The 20,831-nt window shown below is 51.5% G+C and overlaps 1 protein-coding gene across 7 annotated transcripts in view; it reads left to right on the top strand.

The window, feature by feature from the left end:
* Nucleotides 1–20,831, top strand: part of ALDH1L1 (aldehyde dehydrogenase 1 family member L1) — an 81,906-nt gene that overhangs the window by 45,355 nt on the left and 15,720 nt on the right. For 5 of the 7 annotated variants that reach the window (XR_012431613.1, XM_074033243.1, XM_005547912.5 and 2 more), the window contains exons 10-16: nt 2,269–2,416; nt 3,339–3,458; nt 4,551–4,678; nt 8,728–8,878; nt 9,959–10,029; nt 14,517–14,622; nt 15,786–15,873. Coding sequence is in view for 6 of the 7 variants with exons in the window: in XM_074033243.1 (XP_073889344.1) it covers nt 2,269–2,416; nt 3,339–3,458; nt 4,551–4,678; nt 8,728–8,878; nt 9,959–10,029; nt 14,517–14,622; nt 15,786–15,873 (812 nt within the window). In the remaining variant the exon portion in view is untranslated. The remainder of the gene's footprint in view (nt 1–2,268; nt 2,417–3,338; nt 3,459–4,550; nt 4,679–8,727; nt 8,879–9,958; nt 10,030–14,516; nt 14,623–15,785; nt 15,874–20,831) is intronic. The other 2 variants (XM_074033245.1, XM_074033244.1) reach the window with 1 other exon arrangement.

A 20,831-nucleotide genomic window follows, 5' to 3' on the forward strand; every position in this document is an offset into this window, starting at 1 on the left:
AGTCAGTTTTTAACCTTATCAAAGATCTCTTCTATATAACAAGCCATTTCTCTCTTGCTACTCTCCAAATTATTTCTTTTTCTCTGGATTTCAGCAAGCTGGGTGTAATGTGCCTTGGTGTGGATCTCTGAGTGTATCCTGCTTGGACTGCATTCAATGTACATCTTAGATGTGTATATTAATTTCTTTCCTCATGTTTGGGAGCTTTGGGACCATTATTTCTTCAAATAAATATTTAGAGAAACCTTTTTCTCTTTTTCTCTCTGGAGCTCCTGTGAGTATGTTGGTATGTTTCATGGTATCCTATAAATCCTTCAGGCTCTTTTCATTTTTCTTCACTCTTTTTTCTTTCTGCTTCTCAGACTGATTAATTTCAAGTTTGCTCATCTTTCCTTCAGCCTGCTCAAAACTACTGTTAAACCCCTTCAGTGAGTTTTTTGTTTGTTTGTTTCAGTTATTGTACTTGCCAGCCGAAGAGTTTCTGTTGGACTTGTTATTATAGTTTCTGTCACTTTATTCTCATTTTGTTTGTACATCATTTTCTTGATTTCCTTTAGTTTTTCATCCATAATTTCCTTTAGTTCATTGAACATATTTAAGGCATTTGACATAATGTCTTTAACCAATAGTTCCAATATCTGATCTTCCTCGTGGATACCTTCTTCAAATTCTTTTTTGTTCCTGTGAATGGACTCTTCTTTCCTAATTCTTCATATGTTTTGTAGATCTTTCTTGATCATAACTGGACATTTTGAGTGTTATGTTGTGGTAATTCTGGAAATATATTTCTCCCACTCATTAGGGATTATTGAATCTTCCTTGTTGAGGGCTAGAACCATCTGTTTGTGACTTCTCCAAATTATTTTTTCAAGGTGTGTTCCTTATTGTGTGTTGTCACTGAACTTTCTGTTCCATTGTTCCTACACTCAGCCAGTGACCTGACAAAGATTTCCATAAATGTCTGGCTACCAAAGTGGAGGGAAAGTATTGCGTTTTATAATCTCCTGGAAGCTACTTCAGCCTGTGAGGGTTGAAACAGTGACTGCCAGCCTTTGTGATAGCCTGTCAGCAATCAAAAGGAATATCAGTGCTCAGGACACAGTGCTGGTGGTCAGAGGACAAGGTCCTTATTGCCCACCCTGGCTTCAGCAAGCTGCGCCTGGAATATGACCCAACCCTGCTTCAACTTTTTGTGGCAGAGGTGGGAGGTGAGGGGTGGCAACCAATATCTTATGAGAGGCTGAAATTCACTGAAATTGATTGACATTTACCAGCTTCTTCACCAGTCTTTCTCCTTGGTGCTGAAAGCATTTGACTAGACCCCAGAGTTCCAACATGTTTGATTCATGTAAGTTCCATGGTTATTTAGGTAAGGGGATACATTTTTGGAGCTTCCTGTTCTGCCATCTGCTGTCTAGAGATAGGCTTTTATTTCTTTTGGATAAATACTTAAGAGTGAAGTGGGAAGTATGTTTAATTCTTTAAAAACTGCTAAACTGCTTTCCAAAGTGGTAGTACCATTTACATCCCCACCAGCAATGTGTGCAAGCTCCAGTTGCTCAGGGTACTACATCCTTCCCAATAGTGGGAATGGTCAGGCTTTTAAATTTTAGACATTCTAATAAATATGAAGCTATATTCTATTGTGGTTTTAATTTGCATTTCCGCAGTGCCTAATGATGTTGATTGTCTTGTCATATTCTTATTTGCCATCCTTATTCCATATTTCTCCTTTTGAGAGGCATCTGTTCAATCTTTTGCTCATTTTTAATTAGGTTGTTTGCTTTCTTAATATTGAGTTTTGAGGGTTCTTTATATATTCTGAATACAAGTCCTTTATCAGATAATGTGATGTGGAAACATTTTCTTCCAATCTGTGGCTTATGTTTTCATTCTTTTAACAGGGTTTTTTGGAGATTATTATTAATCTACTAATTATTGTTATTATTAGATGGGTCATCGTATTTAATCATCACAAAATAGCAGAGAGTCTATTATTATTTCTGTTTTACAGGTGAAGAAATTAAGGCTTAGAGGAGTTAGTCATTTGCCCAAGGTCACAAATTAGAAAGTAATGGAGTGAGAATTTGAATGCAGGACCATCCGAGTCCACAGCCTGGGCCCTTCTCCCCAGTTCTGGGCTCATGGCTACCCCATAGTGCTGGGATGGAGCCTCTCTGGGGTGTTTGGCCCCACTGCCCCTGCTGCTAGCGATGCAGGCCTGCCGAGCCCCTCCTGTGTCCCCATCTTTCCATCTCCTTCCTCCAGGCTGGTGGAGGAAGTGAAGGAGCTGTGTGATGGCCTGGAGTTAGAAAATGAAGATGTGTACATGGCAACCACCTTTGGGGACTTCATCCAGCTGTTAGTGAGGAAGCTGCGAGGGGATGATGAGGAGGGCGAGTGCAGCATTGACTACGTGAGTGCTGGGCCCTCCCTGCAGCAGGCCCTGCAAAGCCCTCAGGCAGCTGCATCTATGACTACATAAGACAAGAGGGGAAACCTGGGCATTCAGAAAGCCAGGGCCCCAGGAGCCCACCCTTCAGTTTCCCACACTCTCCCTGCACCCGGGATAGCCGGGGGATGTCAGTACAGTGAGGCCAACTCCCAGAGGATGTTGCTGTCTGATGCTCAGGACATGGGCCAAACTCTGAGTCCCAAGGCATATGATCAAGATATTAAGAAGAGACTTTTAGTTCCCAGTAAGGAAACAAATAATCCTTACATTCAACTTGTGTGTATGGAAGTGTGATCAGTAATTGAAAATCTATTCTTTAAAGAAATTAAGAAATCTTCCCTGAGCTATCTTGGTAGACTGCCAACTCCCATAAGAATGGGCTTTGGCGTAGTTTGTTTGGCGGGTAGATTGGAACAAAAGTGGGTGAAGAAAGTACAGGGGGACAACCAAGGTGGACCCCAGAGTGTCCTTGGGATTGAGGACAAATGACTGATGAACAGATTTCAGGAAGAGGATGGCATCCCAGAGGTGCCTGCGTTCAGGCAGAAATTGCCAATCCATGGGGATGTGAGTGGTGGGGGCTGCCAAGGGCCTCACTACCCACTGGCATTTCTTCTGTCTGAGAGTCCTCTTAGCCCATCCTGAGGAGGCTGAGGAACCAGCCCAAGGCGGCACAAGGAGTAGGTGGAAGCGCAGGGCTCCCACCAGGCAGCCTGGCCTCAGAGCCTGTCCTTCATCTGTCTCCTGCTCAGCTGTTACCCACATGCAGCTCTGAAGCCCCAGGAGGCCCCTGGGCAGTGCATGTGTGTGGCTGTGTGGTCCTCTGTGTATGCCTCCTGTGCCCTGCATGGGTTTGTGCTTGTCACTGGGGCCTTTCTTTCAGGTGGAAATGGCAGTGAACAAGCGCACCCTCCACATGCCCCACCAGCTCTTCATCGGGGGGGCATTCGTGGATGCCGAGGGCGCCAAGACCTTTGAGACCATCAATCCCACCGATGGAAGTGTGAGTGCAGGCCCAGCGCCCCTTCTCCACATTCCCCAGCCTCCCTGTCCTTCCTTCCCTGCCCCCACTGGCCTCTTGGGGTCCTGACCCTGAGAGCCTCTGCTTGGACATGTGCCTTTGAGAGGGACGGGAAAGGATGCCAGTTCGTTTCCAACCAACCCTACTGCAGTGGAGTAGAGAGGAGGTGCAGGGTGGTGGTGGGAGGCAGGAGGGCTCAGAAGGGTCTTGCACCTGCTTCAGAGACTGGGAGCAGAATTCCTCCTACCCCAAGGAAGAAATTAGGCCACTGCCACACCTCCACACTTCAGCAGTAGCCCCAGTGTGAGACCTACCTTGTCTAATCCTTGAGCCCTCCACCATTAGGACATTCTTCCTCAACTTGAGTCCCGTGTTTGCCGCTCTCTCTTGACTGTGACCTTGTGGCATCATGAGCCAAAGCACGCCTATGGTAGATACACACATGAGCATATCTGAAACACAGGTTTCAAAGCCGGGCTTGCTCTTATGACTGCACACTGATATTTTTCCATCCTGTCCATCCTATAGAATTGGCTGAGTCCTTGCAGAAGACAGAGAGCACACTCAACATGAGTCATTTGAGGGGAGTTAATGGAAGACTCATCTGCAAAGGGAGACGGAGGGGGTAGGGACACAGGCAGGACAGTGCAGTGCCCTTGGGATGGAGCATCAGGAGGGGCTGAGGATGGGGCCTTGGCAGAAGGGGCATGGCTATGTGTGGTGGCAGACAGGAGGCAATGGCTTTGCCCTCCCACCCCAGAACCCCACTGGCTCCCCTCACCACACCCAGCAGGTACCGAGGTGAGGGAACCTGCACGGATGGCACACTCAGAGCAGGAACAGGGTCAGGACCCTGGGGTGTAGACACACAAACAATCCTCTCCCAGGCCCCCATCTTCCCTTCCTGTATAAGCCCTCCCAGGGCTGCCCTTTGGCCATGCTTCACCTCCACACCTGCCCATGTGGCTGGGGGCCACCTCAGTGGGGCCCCAGGAGGAGGCCAGGGAGGCGGGCAGGGGTGTCTGTGTGCAACTGGCTGAAAGAGAACTGGTCATGGCTTTGCTTCCACTATAGGTCATCTGCCAGGTATCCCTGGCCCAAGTCACCGACGTTGACAAGGCAGTGGCCACAGCCAAGGATGCCTTTGAGAATGGACGGTGGGGGAAGATCAGCGCGCGGGACCGGGGCCGGCTGCTGTACAGGTGGGAGCCCAACGTGCACCTGCCAGCCACTGCCACCATCAGCTTCCGAGAAGGGGGTAGGAGGGGCCCTTTCTGTAGAGGCCCCTTTACCTGCCAGGAGGAGCTGGGTCCTGGGGAGGCCATGGGACCGAGGTCATCAGATGGACCAGGCTGGGGCTCCTTGCCTGAGGCTCAGAAAAGGCTTCTCAGAGGAAGGGATGGGAGAAACAGGAGGCATTTCAGCAGAGTGGCCTCGGGAGGTGCCTGCTGGAGGTGAGGTGAGGAGGTGCGGAAGCCAAGGGCTGCTTCCAAAGTAGGCGCAGGCTGGGCCTCCGAGGCAGGCAAAGCACTTCCCTCGCCAGCCTGGGCTGGAGGGGACTTAGCTCCTGCACGCAGAAGACAGCAAGGGCCAGAGAGGGGCTGGCCTGGTCTCTGCTTGCTCAGCCTGGCTCTGACTGCTGGAATCTATAGGTCTCACATTTTCTTTATAAAAAAAAAAAATTAAGCCAGAGAGAAAGGGGCCTTCTCTCCTTAGTTCCAGTTCAGACATCTTAGGCAAAAGGACTTATGATGACTTTAGCTTATGACCACAGAGTGAGAGGGAGGCTCGGAAGAGAGGTGCTGCGCCCCTGGAACCACAGGGCCTGGCGGGAAGGAGCAGTCACCCTCACAGAGGTGGGGTGATGTTCCTGGAAGAAGGGAGGGTGCGGCCAGATGAGCCGAGAGCACAGGCGTCTCGGGGCCTGGCTCTTTCCTGAGGTCCTGGGAACCTCTAGGGGTGTGAAGCCGGGTTATGGTGTGGTCCCAGCGAGGCTTCTCACCTGGCAGGAGAGACCCTGCCTTGGCCTTGCAGTCGGAATGGCTTCTGTTTCTAGTATACTCCAGAGGCCATAAAAGCCGGGGCAGCCCAGCAGCAGGAAAGTAGAGAGAAGAGTTGCAAGAACATAGTTTGCAAAACCTAATGGAGGTTAAGGTAGGGGCGGGGAGGGCTGTGGGAGCCAGGCATGCCCAGACTTTCGAAGGTTCCAGTCCCCTTTGCAAGCCCCTCAATTCTAGAAAGGCACTGGCCATGCCAAGCAGTCCCTAGAGCTCCTGGAGGTCAGGCAGAGCTGTGAAACAGGCACACCAGGTGGTGGGAGAACCTCTGGCCTGGGCCCCGCATGCTTTTGGTGGACTGCATGGCCAACAGCACACGTGGGGTCCCTCCCTGGGCCTCTGCTGCCATCTGGTGGTTTGTGTCATAAGAGATCCTACTCACCCACAATGACAGTGAGGGGGCCACCCTGGGCAGCTGTAAGTGGACCCGTTCCTGCCCTGTGCAAACTCTCAGGCCCCGTGGAGACCTGGGAGTCCCCATTACTGGTTCTGCCTCAGCTCAGCACAACAGAGGCTGGGTCTAGGTGTCCCGGAGGGGGCAGAACAGGAGCTCCCAGATAAATGGCTGCAGAGAACCCTGTCAGGGTGGTGGGACCACCGTTGGTGTTAGGGAACACGAAATTCACTGCAGGGATCAGACATTACACAATTGTGGAAGCTGGGAAGAAGGATCCAGAGGGAGAGTTAGACAAGGTTCCTAGGCAGTCCCCTGAACTCCTGGTAGACAGGATAGAACCTTCAGGAAGTAGGAGCAGCTGTATCCAGCTGCCAAGTGGGGCCACAAAGAGGAGCTCTTGGGAAAGACCATGGGGAGCTGCTGGCTCTGCCCAGATACCACTGTGGTCCATGGTCGAGAATCTGATGGTGGTCCAGGCTGCTGGTGGTCAGTAGGGCTGGCTGAGCCTGCTGGGCACCCCTGCATCTGCCCTGCAGACCTTCAGAGGCAGATGGCGGCAGCTTCACTTCTCCTGTACTGCTACCCTGGCACCCAGGGACCAGGCTCTGGGGAGTATGGGTGCCAGGGTGTCAATTCAGCAGCCTAACTGAGCTGACAATAGAACAGTCCTGCGAGGCAGCCTCTCAGAGCTTCCCGAATAGTGCGCTCGGGTGATGGCTACTTTAGAGAGTGTCCTGGGAACTGGATTGATGACACAGCCATGTCATACACAGGTGGAATTGTCTAGAAATGTGGGGGATTCAAGGGATTGGGGCTGATGAAGGAGAAGGATGTGAGCACGGGAGGCATGGCACACCACAAGCTTTAGTGGGCTGCCGGTTGGGCAGGGTTGCGGAAGATGAGCAGTGAGACTGTCCTGAGGCTGCCATGTGGGCTTCCATGTCCAGGTGACAACACAGAATGATGCAGCGGGAGCCTCTGGGTCTGAGGGCTGCTAAGGGCAGTAGCAGCTTTCGCCTTATCACCACAAGGCCCTGTTTTATCAATGGGCAACAGCTGCTACTTGAAGTTCCTCCGGGTGTGCAAAGCAGCAGGCCCTAAGTGGCTAAAAACATACCTGTTTGGGCTACTTTAAGCCTAACTGGGAGTGGGAAAATTTGAGTTTGGTGCCAGCAGGCTTTGGAGCAAATGTGTCTCATTTATATAACAAAGAGGCAGCTCCTCTGTCCTCGCAGCTGGGGAGCCCAGTCCTCTAATGGCCGCTAGATGGTGTTTTTACTTTTTTCCGTACCAATCGGTTTTTCTCAGAAACCGATTTACACATGGGCTCTTCTTGCCCAGGGTGGCCTCACTCAGTTAGTTTTATGCAGCAAACCTGAGCTGCATAAAACTAGCATAAAACTAGCCCAGCAAAACTGGGCACATGCTTCCCGCGTGCCCCATGCTGTGCTGGAGCTGGGTGCTGCAGAGAGCAGGGAACTAGATAATGCCGTGCCTCCTGGAGCCTGGATTCTGGTGGGCAGGCAAATTGTGATGAAATTATCATCTACGTGAATGTCTGTTACAAACTGTAGTGGTGGGGGAGTGAAGAAAGGCAGAGGAGGTTATCAGAGGACGTGACAGGGAGCTCTGATCAGTCAGAATGTGGGTGGGGATTCGGGTCGGCTTCCCAGAGGGTACGGCATTTGAGTCCGTGTCTGAAGCAAGTACAGAAGGCTGGGAGGAGAAACAGGAGTGTGGAAAGAGGGTCCAGATGTGCAACACAGCCCCCCAAAAGCCCCAAGGCCGGAGGTCTGACTGACCTGAGCACCTGGAAGAGGCCGCTGTAAGGAGGAGGAGGGAGGCAGAGGGGCTCGGCTCTCACGGCCCCAGAATGAAATGGAAACAGGGCGGGGAGCTGCTCGGCCAGGCACAGAGTTGCAGATGCATCCTGAGTGGCAGGGACAGCTGCCACCGGTCCTGGTGGGTGGAGGCAGGTGAGGACCGGAGCAGGCCTGGGGTGCATGTGGGCTTCGTGGTGCCTGTGTGCGGAGGGGAGCAGTGTGGGAAACGGCTGGCAGGCTTTGATCCCACACTCGCCTCTGGGCCCGAGCTGCCCTGTCTGCAAGGCTGAGTTTGCTCTGGGCCTGTGGTCTCCACTTTCCCTGTCCACCCTCCCCCTAGGGGACGAGAGGGGCACCCTCGTAACTCCCAGGCTGCCCAGAGCTGCACATCCATCAGAATCAAGGGACAGCAACCCGACCTTGGCATGCTCAGACTGGAGCCGGTCTGTGTAAAAGCGCCAGCCCCGCCGTTGCTCCCTAGTCAGTCCTCCTGTGATGGGGATAGGGCCACCTCTCCACCTCTGGACACTCCAGCCTCAGGAGCACGCCCCCACCACCTTGGTTTATTGGTGCTGGAAAGGCAGACGGGCTTTCTCCTGGTTCAAGCTTTCTGAAGACAGGAAGGGCGGCCTCTTGGGCCATAACCCCTTTGCTGTCTGCAGCAAGTAAGTGAATGCCTCTGTAGGGTAATTTCAGAGGAATAGGATAAAGTAGTGGATCCACAGATATTTCAGGAAGGAAGGGAGGGAAGAGCAAGGAAAGGAGAGAGGGACAGAGGGTGTCATCCTCACAGCCATCCAGTGGAGTAAATGGTGCTGGCCCATTGCATGGATCAGAAACAGAGGTCCTCACATCTGAGAGTGGCAGATCTGGGGTGGAGGGCAGGGCCCCAGCTCCTTGAAGAAGGGCTTGTGAGGGCAGACGAGGCCGTGCCAGGCCTGAGCCCACCTCCCGCTTCCCCTCACCCTGGCCAGGTTGGCAGATCTCATGGAGCAGCACCAGGAGGAGCTGGCCACCATTGAGGCCCTGGATGCGGGTGCCGTCTACACGCTGGCCCTGAAGACCCACGTGGGCATGTCCATCCAGACCTTCCGCTACTTTGCCGGCTGGTGCGACAAGATCCAGGTGGGGCCCAGGCTCCCACCAGTGTGAGCACACACAGACTGGCCCAGCCGTATAGGGGAACTCCGAGGGCAGCACAGTAGTCTGCATGCTGCACAGCAAATGACCACAGCTGGTGGCTTGGAACAACACCCATTTATTAGCTTGTGGTTCCGCTGGTGGGAATTCCAGGAAGGCTGGGCTGGGTTCCATGCTGAGGTCTCACAAGGCCAAAGCTAAGGCGCTGGCTGGACTGGGCCTTATCTGGAGGCTCTGGGGCAGAACCTATATCCGGGAGAGTTCTGGTGTTGATAGAATTCAGTTCCATGTGGTTGCAGGGCTGAGGGTGCAGGTCCTTCCTGGCTTCAGGTGCCTGCCCAAGGCACTCTATCTCCCAGCGGCAGCAGGTCACTGTCGGGCTTGGGATCCCTGTGGCACTCTCTTCTGCCTGCTTTGCTGGGGGCTTCTGCAGTTATTCTGGGTTCATGGGCACGATGTCCCTGCCCTAAGGTCAACAGGGACAGTCAACACCATCACAGGAGGGAGTGCTCACCATATCTTCAGGCCCCCGCCATCAGTTGTGGAACCTGAGGGCCATTTGTAGAGGCTCCCTGGGGAGACTCACCCCTGCAGGGCTCATAGTATCTCTGCCAGATCTGGGCTCCATGGTTCCTCCTCTCCACCAGGGCGTGACAGCGACAAGGGAGGTGGGCTGCTTGGTTACCACCCCCACTCTGCTGCCGTGTAGCTTCTGGCTGCAGCTGGCCCCAGGCCTGGGCCTCCTACACATGCTCAACTGCTTAGAGCTGCGGGGAGGGGGGCACCCGGCCCCACCCCCACCCTCACCCTTTCTTTCTCCAATGCCAAAGCTAGAGGCTTTGCTGGTACCAGGACCAGTTTCCACCCAAAGGCTCTGCCTGCCAGGCTCAGGGTGAAGCAAACACCTTGCCCCTCCGGCTGCCCTCCTGCCTGTCTCTCAAGCCTCAGGTCACACCTAAGCTGGTGGCTTTGACTTCCTCCTGGAGCCACTGGGGGAGACTGGTCGCCCAGAGGGGAAGGGTGTGGACCCCGGGCCCCTGTGTGACTGCCCTGTTCCTCTTCCAGGGCTCCACCATCCCCATCAACCAGGCCAGACCCAACCGCAACCTGACCTTGACCAGGAAGGAGCCTGTCGGGTGAGTCCCTGCCCAGGGCGAGGTGCAGCCTCGTGGTGCTTTCTACACAGTACACGGGGCTATAGTACACAGCCTGCGGGAGCTCACAGCACCGTGTGTGTGTGTTTATCAAACAGCCATCCATGTGCTTCTAGAGCACCTGCTCCATACCAGGCATTGTTGTAAGGACTTGAGGACAATTGTATTTAATCCCCCAGTAACACTGGATCAGTCTGGTCCAGGGTGGGAAACAAGAGTAATCCCAAAAAATGTCCAAAATGGGAATGGCGGTCAGTGTTCATAAAGATGAGGAACTCCTGCACAGCACTGAGGAACAGGAAGCATAGAACAAAGGAGGAACAGTCAGAGGATGAGAGCCGCTCAGCAGGAGGAGTGCAGACCCCGCTGGACACCAAGCATGTAGGCACCGGGAAATGAACCTGGTGTGAGGCACCTCATCTCGCCACCCAGTGGCCCAGGGCAGGAGTGGGGAGAAAGGCTTGGAACACAGCCACAGGGTTCTGGGTTTACCCTGCCAGTTGAAACTGGGAAGTGACCACTCGAGGCCATACGTCCTGATTTGGCCCCAGTCCTGGTGAGAGTCACTCACATGCGTGCCTGAGGAGGCTCACCCAAGAGTGCATGGCCACTGTGCTTGGCTGGTGACAGCAAACACCAGAGTGGTAGGTGCTGGCGCAGCCCTGATCCGTGATTTGTGCTGGGAACACGCATCTAGCTGAACCTAGAGAGCCCCAGCCCTGGGTCGACCCTTACTGTGCCTGCACATGGTGCCAGAGGAGGGCCCGGCCAGGGTGACCCGGGAGCAGGGCCCAGCTGGCATCAGCACCACAGTCATTCCCGCCTGCTCTGTGCCCCTTGCAGGGTAGGGGACCTCACAGCTGTGGACATGGCCAAAGGCCCCTCAGCTCCACCTGAATGTGAGAGTGTTTGCAAGAAGAACATGCTCCAATGTCCCTGTGTCACTGCCAGCTCATGCAGATGAACAATCAAGTCCTCAGGCACAGGCTGGAGGAGGGTCCCGTGGGAAAATAGGCTGTGGACCAGGAAACCTCTCACTCCAGAGCCCCAGAGCAGAGCCAGGCTGCAGGTGGAGGCATCGCCTCCAGGGTCCCCACAGAGGACATCAGGCAATGTCTGCACATGGTTTTGGTTGTCCCAACAAAGGAGGTGATACAGGACAGCCCCCCACAAGAAAGAACTGCCCCACCCCAAATGTCAGTGGTGTAGAGGCCGAGAAACCCTGCTATGGGGCAGTGGTCAGAGACCTTTGTCGTGCTTTGAGAGGGGCTGGGCTGGGCAGAGTGGGTCATGGCCCACCTGGGGTCAAAGGTCAGAGCCACACTTGGGTCTGTGAGGCTGCCCACCCTCCCAGCTGCCAGCATGGGGTGGGGGGGTGTCCACCGCCATCAGACTGAGGAGGAAACAGACACTCTGTCACCCAGAAGCATCCCTGTGTCACCCTGTGAGGCTGGCCTTGGACCCGGGACTCTGGGCGCCCAGTCAGCACCCCAGTGTGAACACATCCTGCCCTGGGGCCTGGTACAAGCAGCTTACACAGACCAGGGCTTGCCCAAAGGCAGGCAGGCAGGGCCACTGCTGACCACGCACCTGGCAGGCTGTGATTCTGGAACTAATGGTCTGTGCCTGGCAGGGAGGCCGCCAGGACCTCTGGGCTTCACCCCTCCCCACCTTCACAGGGGACCTCGCCTCAGTGGGAATGTTCTGGAGCCATAACCCAAGGTTGGAATCCCAGCTCCTCCCCTTTCTAGGGCAAGCTCCCAGCCTGTCTGTACTCAGTCTCCCCAACTGTCAAATGGTAATAAAACAGTCCTGTCCTCACTGAGTTGTTTTGATGGGTGAGTGTCAGGTGTCCAGGGCATGGTGTGCTGTGAAGGAGTTAGGAGGGCTAGGTGAGGAAGCCATGCAGGGCCGGGCCTCCTGGGTGATGGGGCTAAGAGGAGAATTCTGTGTGTGGTTCTGAGAAGGAGCAGAGTCCAGCTCTTTCGGATGTTCGTATTAGGAAATTCACAAGAGACTGTCACAGATCCACTTGGAATCTGGTGGCTTCCCAGTGCCCTTGACATGGAATCAAACTCCTCGATTGACCTTGCAATCTGGGCCTGGTATCCTGGCCCCCTCCCCAGTCCACTGTGGTTGGCTGTGCTGGCCTCGCAGATCCTGGGCCCTCCACACTCGTGCGCCGCTGAGCACTTGCACCTGTGTCCCACCTCCAGCCCTCACCAGCTGTCCTCCAGCTCTCATCTGTGATGCATCCCTGAGACTTCTGCTCCCAGCCTGCCCTCTCTGATCTATAACCCCATTTTATTATCTGTGTGACTATTCAGACTGATGCTGCCCTGTGCCCATGCCTGTCATCATCCCAGCACACCTGCAGGGTCCCATACATAGTGCAGAATGACTGAGTGACCAGACCTAGAGAGCCCCAGCCCTGGGTCCACCCTCACTGGGCCTGCATGTGGTGCCAGAGGAGGGCCTGGCCAGGGTGAGGGGCTGCCCATCTCCTCCCCTGACCAGTGCCACAGCAAACTCAGCAGTGAGGCTGTAGCTGCCTCATAGGGAGCCCTGTCCCCTCATGTCCTCAGCCGCATCCTGGCCCAACAGCTGCTGGAGATCCCTAATGAGCCAAGTGTTTCTTGGGGACACCAAGAAAGCTTGCTTGGTGTCCCCTGCCCAGGCCCCATGCTCCCAAGAGAGAGAAGGAACTCTACCCTCCACCCTCACCATCCACGCAGCTCCCCAGGAGCATCAGAGGGCAGAGGAAGGACAGGCTCAGGGGTGCACAGCAGGAGAATGGCCCCAAGGGAGGGAGGGACAGTCTTAAGACTCACGGGGTGGTTGTCCACTCAGTCCACTCAGTCTCCCACTAAGAAAGGCCACTAGGAATCAGAGGCAGTAAGGCTAATGAAGGTCGGTTCTCACAGCAACTGGGCAGGGAGGATTCACCTGGGCCTGGGTCTTGTAGCCCTGCTCCTTTGACCCTGTGCCAGGGCAGGCTCTGCACACTCCGGTCCCGGGGTTTGGCCTTTCCCCTAACCAGTGAGTGTGGGAGTCAGTTCCGGCTGCTGTAGAAGGGACCACCAATCCAGGGCTTAATCAACGGAAACTTATCTCATGGTTCTGGGAGCTGGAAGTCTGAGGTCAGATGTGGGCAGAGCTGGTTCCACATGAGGGCTGTGAGAGTCTGTCCTGACCTCTCTCCTGGCCTCTGGTGGTTGCCGGCGACCTCTGGCCTTCCTTGGCTTGCAGGGAGCCCCCATCTCTGCCTCATGCCCTCTTGGCATTCCCACTGTGAGAGTCTGTCTCTCCATGTGGTGTTCTTTGTATGAGGACAGCATTCCAGCTGGATTGGGGGCCTACCACCCCGGTGCTACCACGTGCTAATTAATTACAATGCAGCGATCTGGTCTCCAAGCAAGGACATGCCCTTAGACTCTGGAGATTATGGCTTCAGCATACGCATTGGGCAGTGGGGGCACAATTCAGCGCATAACTGTGGGGCTTTTCTGATGTGTTTTCTTTTCCAAGCTCCCCTCAGCCCCCTTCACTGTAACCAACGGCCTCACCCTGCTCCCTGGGAACACTCAGCAGCCCGTGCTGTGGGGTGTGGGGCGGCTCCCCTACCCTCTCAGTGCCCCCCGCTGCTCCCCCATGATGCCTCACATGGGTCCTGCCCACCACCTGGGTCTGACTAAGCAGCTGTCTTTTGGGGAAACACCCTGTGATGGTGGTGGGGTGGTGACAGCACGGCCCGTGGTCTGCGGGGCTCTGTGTGGATGTCCTCATCTAACTATCCAGCGTTCACCCAGAGTGGTGCTGTATGGGGCGAAGGCAGGGCCATGCAGGATTCATACCCAGCCAGTGTGCCAGCTGGTCCCTGGGACTCTGCGGCCTCCCCAGTGCCTACGGTGCTCTGAGTGTGAAACACCTGTGTCCGGCCAGAGGCTCGCTCTGGAACCCAGAGTGGTGCTGACACTGGGCACCATGGCTTCACACAGAGCACCCTGAAGTCATCAGTGCTGGCTTGCCCACTCTGTCTTCTCTTCTTGAGGACTGACACCTGGCTTCACACTCTGGAGGACCCTCTCCAGGCCCTCCTCACCCACCCCTGGTGACCCCTGACCCTCTTTAGGTCCCCCTGGCTTGTGTCCTCACCTGTGCCTGCTCGCCATCACCCTCTCTCATTGCCTGTGCCCCAGACAGTTCCACAGCTTCCATCAGAAACGGTCCAGTGTCCCATGCCATCCTGCCCTGCTAGGAAGAGGGGCTGCTGCCAGACCAATTCTTAATGTAGCATCTAGGACAGAAAGAGCAGGCGTGAGCTGCCTGTCAGAGGGACCTTGAGTGTCTTATCAGGAAGCCTGGTTTTGAGAGTGGATGTCAGGCCCTGGGTGAGGGGGAGGGAACTGGCAGGTCACTGTGGGCCTGGTGGGGAAGAGGGACAAAGGCCAACCTCTTTTGTGTGGCAGGGTTTGTGGCATCATCATCCCCTGGAACTATCCCCTGATGATGCTGTCCTGGAAGACAGCTGCCTGCCTGGCTGCCGGGAACACAGTGGTGATCAAGCCAGCTCAGGTGAGCGTGGGCTCACTCCAGACAGGGCCTGCGGGCCACAGAGAGGACCAGGAACCAACTCTGTAAGGGAGGAAGGGAAGGGCCTCTCTTGGCCACACGGGCACTGGACAAAGGGTCCTGCTAATGCCAGCTGCTCTCCATGGCCCTGCTCTCAGTGGGCAGAGGTGTGCGTGGCAGGCAGAACTCTCCAAAGCAGACTCTTTCAGCCGCGGCTGCTTGAGGCCAGCTGGCTGTGCTGGAACTTGCAGCTGCTCGGGTGAGCAGAGGCAGGGATTTCTGCACCCTGGATTCACGGGGCAGAAACCAGGCCCATGCTCTAAGACAGCCTGAGTAGTCTATGCATAAAGATGGAGCCATGTCTCTTATGTGGCTTTTGAGACCAGAAGTCCTGGAGGGAAGCGAGGTGAGCGGTGGGATTCGTGGCCCCCATCCCTGCACAGAGAAGCTATGCAGTGTGGTGTCTGAGAGGTGTAGGTAGGGGAGTAGAGGCGGGATGTCGAGGGTCACCCAGGCATGCTGGGAAGGTCCTTGGAAGTGAGGACACCGCCAGTGAGCCTCAGTTTCTTCATCTGTACATTGGCAATGACAGCCTGCCCACTGCCTGCCTCCCAGGATGGTGCATGACATGGCAGGGATGGTGTGCCCAGGAGGGCACACACTTGCCAACTTCTTTGGGGTAATTTCACAGCAAGGGCATTGATGTAATGAAAAACAATAATGATGGCTGACATTGATAGTATTTACCCTGAGTCAGGCATGCCTCAAGCATTTCAACATGTATCACAAATTAGATAGTAATTTACATACATTTGCTTATTTAAGCATCACAGCAACCCTCTGAGGAGACCTTAACCTCTGGCTTTAGAAACTTATGCTGTGCAGAAGGGAACCCAGGCCTGGCCGGGGGCTGGAGCCCTGCCAGGAGGAGAAGCTAGGGCACCAGAGGTTGGCCCACCCTGATTCCCAGCTGGTGCTGTGGGCATGCTGGCTGGGCGGGCAGGGCCCCCTCTGGTGGCTTTCCTGGGGTCTTCCTGGTGCCACAGTCTGCAGCTACACCTCCCTGCTTACTGCTGGGCTGCTGGGAGAGGAAGGCAGGGAGGGAAGGCAGAGCCCCACTTTCAAAAACCTCCTTACCCAGTCTCCTTTCCTGGCCCCACACCCAGGTGACCCCACTCACTGCCTTGAAGTTTGCAGAGCTGACATTGAAGGCTGGCATTCCCAAAGGTGTGGTCAACGTCCTTCCAGGATCTGGTAAGAGCCATGGTCGGGGGCAGGGCTAGGGCTTCCAGCAGCTGGAGATGCCATTGGGTAGAGCAGGCCCTACTGGATAGGGGCATGAGGGCAGAGCAGCCTGGGGAGAGCCCAGGCGGGGGCCAGCCTGTGGCAAAGGAGGCTGCTCCCATGGGGGAGAGCGCCTGCACTCTGGAAGGGTCTTCAGATGCCACAGCTGAATGTGTTCCATTGTGTGAGTGTGTGTGTGTGTGTATGTGTGTGTATGTGTGTGTCTGCGTGCCCTGGAGTAAAGTTGTTACTTGGGAGTTATCTGCCCTTGGAAGTTTGAGAGAATTTTTCTGTAGAACATTTCAGGCTTAGAGCATTTAGGGAGGTCATACATGAATTACTTTTTAAGTTTCTGTTGTGTTTAGTGGTCTGGTTTATGGAAAAGTCCCTTCTTATGCAGATTTTAAATGTATTAGCATGAAGTTGTATATAATAATCTCTCATAATTTTTATCTCCTTTTTGGATTTTCCTTTTGATTGTTATAATACATTCTTTATATTTTTCCTTTTTCTCTCTCTTTTTAAGTTGATTAAATTGGTGAAAAGTTATTGCTTGTCTCCATCCTCCACCCTAAAAAAATCAAATACAGTTCCTCGATTTCCTTACCTTTTCCATTGCTATTTTTCTAGTTTCCCCCTGCTTTTATTGTTCTCTTCTGTGTTCTCCTGAGTGGTTCTTCTATTTTTTTTCTTTTGTAGCTTTTTGGGTTGAAAATTTAGTTCATTAATTTTTTTCTGGTTCAGATAAGGAAAGCATTTGAAAAAGTTTTGGTGATGACCAGGCACAGTGGCTCACGCCTGTAATCCCAGCACTTTGGGAGGCCGAGGTGGGTGTTTCACCTGAGGTCAGGAATTCAAGACCAGCCTGGCCAACATGGTGAAACCCCGTCTCTATTAAAAATACAAAAATTAGCTGGGCATGGTGGCAGGCGCTTGTAACCTCCGCTACTCTGGAGGCTGAGGCATGAGAATCACTTGAACCTGGGAGGTAGAGTTTGCAGTGATCTGAGATCGTGCCACTGTATTTCAGCCTGGGTGACAGAGCGAGACTCTGTCTCGAAAAAAAAAAAGGTTTGATTATACCTCACACCTTGTGACTGACACCTTTATCATTATAAATGCCCCATTTATCTTTCATGATAGTTTTTGTGTTAAAGTCAGTTCTGTCTGTTATAAGTATTACCACACTAGCTTTCAAATGGTTGCTGTTGACATGATATATATTTTTACATTCTTTTACTTTCAACCCGTTCATAGTTTTGAATCTAAAATGTGCCATATATAACATATAGTTGGATCTTGTTTTTTATCCAGTCTCATAATCTCTGCCTTTGACTGGAGACTTTACATTAATGTTAATATTGATACAGTGGGTTTACCGTTTTACTTTTCACTTTCTATGAGTCTGCTGTCTTTTTTCCCTCTGTTTCTCCTGCTGTACTACTTTCTTTTGCATTAAGTGAATATTTCCGAGCATAACATTTTAATGCTTTCAATGATTATTTTCAGTATACATTTGCAGTTATTTTCTTAGTGGTTATTCTAGGACTTATCACATACTTGTCAAAATCAACTTCAGATTTATACGAACTTAATCCCAGTGAAATGTACAAATGTTACTTCTGGATGGGTCTATTATCTTCTCCCGGTTTGTGCCAGGATCACGTATTTTTGTACACATAGAACATCTATGTATGTTACAAACCCAATAATACATTGCTACATATATTACTTTATATAATTTTACATCTACTAAAGAAGTTGAGAAAAGAAAGGAGAACAAGTCCCTATGTGTAGAGTCTATGTTATCTGACTCACAAGTTCTGGTCCTCTTTAGCTGGTCCTATGGATTTGAACTGCTATCTGGTGTCATTACCTTACTCCATTTAAGTTTTATTCTCACCTACTTCCTTTCTGCTTTTATTGTCCAATATATTACATTTCTGTTTGTTACCCCACAATTATACTATTATATATATAATCATTTTATACAATTGCTTTTTAAATCAGTTAAGAGAAGAAAGCAAATAAAATATGCATTGATACTGTTTTTATAATTACCTAATTACCTTTACGGTGCTCCTTGCTTTTTCCTGTGGATTCTGACTACTGTCTGTAGTCACTTGCTTTTAACTTGAAGAACTTCTTTTAGTATTTCCTATAAGGTGGGTCTGCTAACAACAGATTATCTTAGTTTTTGTTTATCTGGCAATATCCTTATTTGCCTCTACTTTTCGAAACACAGTATTGCTAGACGTAAGATTCTGGGTTGACAATCTTGTTCTTTCTTTGCACTTGTTCTGTCTTGCACTTTGAATACAGTCATGCGCTGTCTTCTCCGTCTGGCACACCTGGGGTAGATTCTTCCCCTTATGAGTGCTGTCTGGGTGGAGGAAGGGGCCGCAGCATCTTAGCCATAGTCACCAAGAACTTAGCTTCTGCAACTGAGAGTTGGTGGAGATGAGAGGCCTTGGTGGCCTGCACCCACTGGTGGATGCCAGCTTCCTTCGCTGGGAGCTGAGAGGGAAAGGAGCGCTGCCTTCCTGGCCACACCTGCCTGGAGTGGAGCTTCCCTCAAGGGGAGGGAGCAGACTGTGCCTTCAGTGTCGCAGACTTTCCCTGCCCTTATTGAGAGTCAGATTTTCTTGAAGAATGTTTTTCCATTTGTTGTATGTCCTTAGAAAAACTTCCAGGAGTTTAAGTGGTTGTTTTTAGATCATCTTCACCAGGATAGTGGTTTCCCTGGGGAATTGACTGCAGGGCTCCTCAAGCTGGCCTTCCGGAAATGCACTCCTGCCTCATGCCTTTTGAGCAGGTTGTGTTCATGTTTTTATTATTGTTAAATATCATATAGTTGTAGTTTTGGTCTTCTCTCTAACACAGTAAGTAAAAAGAGATTTTAAAACAATTGCCAAGTTGTTTTTTGTCTAAAATTTAAAATTCTGTTCTCATATTTCTACTTGTATTATGTCATGATCAGAGACTATGGCCTGTATGTGAGTTTGCCAGGGCTGCTGTCACCAAACACTGCAAATCAAGTGGCATAAACCACTGCAAGGCAGCGCCTCACAGCTCTGGAGGCTATGAGTCTGGATGGAAGGTGTTAGCAGGGCCATGCTCCATCCAAAAGGTTCTAGGGAAGAGTTCTTCTTTGGCTCCTCCTAGCTTGTAGAAGCATCATCCCAATCTGTGCTTTCATCTTGACATGGCATTTCCCTGAAGGTGTGGTGTCTATGCCCAAATCTCCCATTTTTATAAGAACACCAGTCATTTTGGATCAGGGCCCACCCCAGTGACATCATCTTAACTAATTTTACCTGTACTGACTTCATCTCCAAATAAGGCCACATTGTGAGGTGCTGGGGGTTAGGATGGTGACCTATGAATTTCTAGTGAGTGGTTAGGGGAGGCACAGTCCAACACATAGCAGCTTGTAAAAATCCTGTTTTCTAAAATGGAGAATGTCTGTGGTCTGATATATGATACCTTTTTGAAATATTTCTTAAATAGCCTAAGAAAGTGTTATTATTTTTGTTACTATTATTATTATTACTAGTAAATAGACTTTATTTTAGAGCAGTTTTAGGTTGATAGCAAAATTGAGCAGAAAGTACAGAGTCCCTATATACCACCTGCCCCAACACAGACACAGCCCCCACTACTAATATCCAGCATCAGAGGGGTATGTTTGTTACCATCAATGACCTACATTGACACCTCATTATCCCCCAAAGTCCATAGCTTAGGGGTCACGCTTGGGTTGTACATTCTATGGGTTTTGACCACTGTGTAATGCCTTGCATCTACCATTAGAGTGTAACACAGAGTAGTCTCACTGCCCTAAGAATATTCTGTGCTATATCTTTTATGTCTTCCTCTCTCTAATCCCTGGCAACCACTGGTCTTTTTCTTGTCTCCACCGTTATGCCTTTTCCAGAATGTCATGTAATTGCAATCATATGCAGACTTTTCATTTGGCTTCTTTCACTTAGTGATATGCATTTGAGGTTATTCCATGACTTCTTGTGACTTAATAGCTTATTTCTTTTTAGCACTGAATAATATCCCTTGTCTGATTCACATCAGTTATTTATCCATCCACTTTCTGAAAGACATCTTGGTTGCTTCCAAGCTTTGGCAATTCTGAATAAAGCTGCTGTAAACATGCGTGTGCAGGTTTTGGTGTGGACATAAGTTTTCAGCTCCTTTGGGTAAATACCAAGGAGCACAGTTGCTGAATCATATAGTAAGAGTGCATTTGGTTTTTAAACTGACTGCCAAACTGTCTTCCCAAGTGGCTGTGCCATTTTGCGTTCCCACAGCAATGACTGAGAGTTCCTGTTGCTCCACATCCATGCCAGCATCTGGCGTCATCAGTGTTCTGGATTCTGGTTGTTTAGTAGCTGTTCAGTGGTATCTCATTGCTGTTTTAGTTTTTTATTCTCTAATGACAAATGACATTGAGCACTGTTTCATGTGTTTACTTGCCATCTATCTTCTTTGGTGATGTGTTTATTTCTGTCTTTTGCCCAGTTTTTAGTGGTTGTTTTCTTATTGTTGAGTTTTGAGAGTTCTTTGTATATTTTGGACATCAGTTCTTTAGCAGATATATATTTTGCAAATGTATTCTCCCCAAAACAGTGATTTAATGGGGAGTGGTGGAATGGAGTTAGTATCAAAATCACTGGTAGAGCTTTAACTGTGTATAGAGGGAGGATACAAGGGTCTTATTCCAAACCTGCCAAACTGGAACCTTCACAGGTGTGCCTGGGCATGTGAATTTTACAAGGCTGGAGGCAGGGGAGTGGTGGAAGATGAAGGGACTGGATAGGTGCAGGAGCTCTGGACTGAGTGAGTCATGGGATGGGGAAGGGAGGTGTCAAGAATGACTCTTGGATTCTTGGCTTGAACCAGTTGGCTGCAAGGAG

The sequence above is a fragment of the Macaca fascicularis genome, chromosome 2, assembly GCF_037993035.2.
Source record: "Macaca fascicularis isolate 582-1 chromosome 2, T2T-MFA8v1.1".
Taxonomy (NCBI): domain Eukaryota; kingdom Metazoa; phylum Chordata; class Mammalia; order Primates; family Cercopithecidae; genus Macaca; species Macaca fascicularis.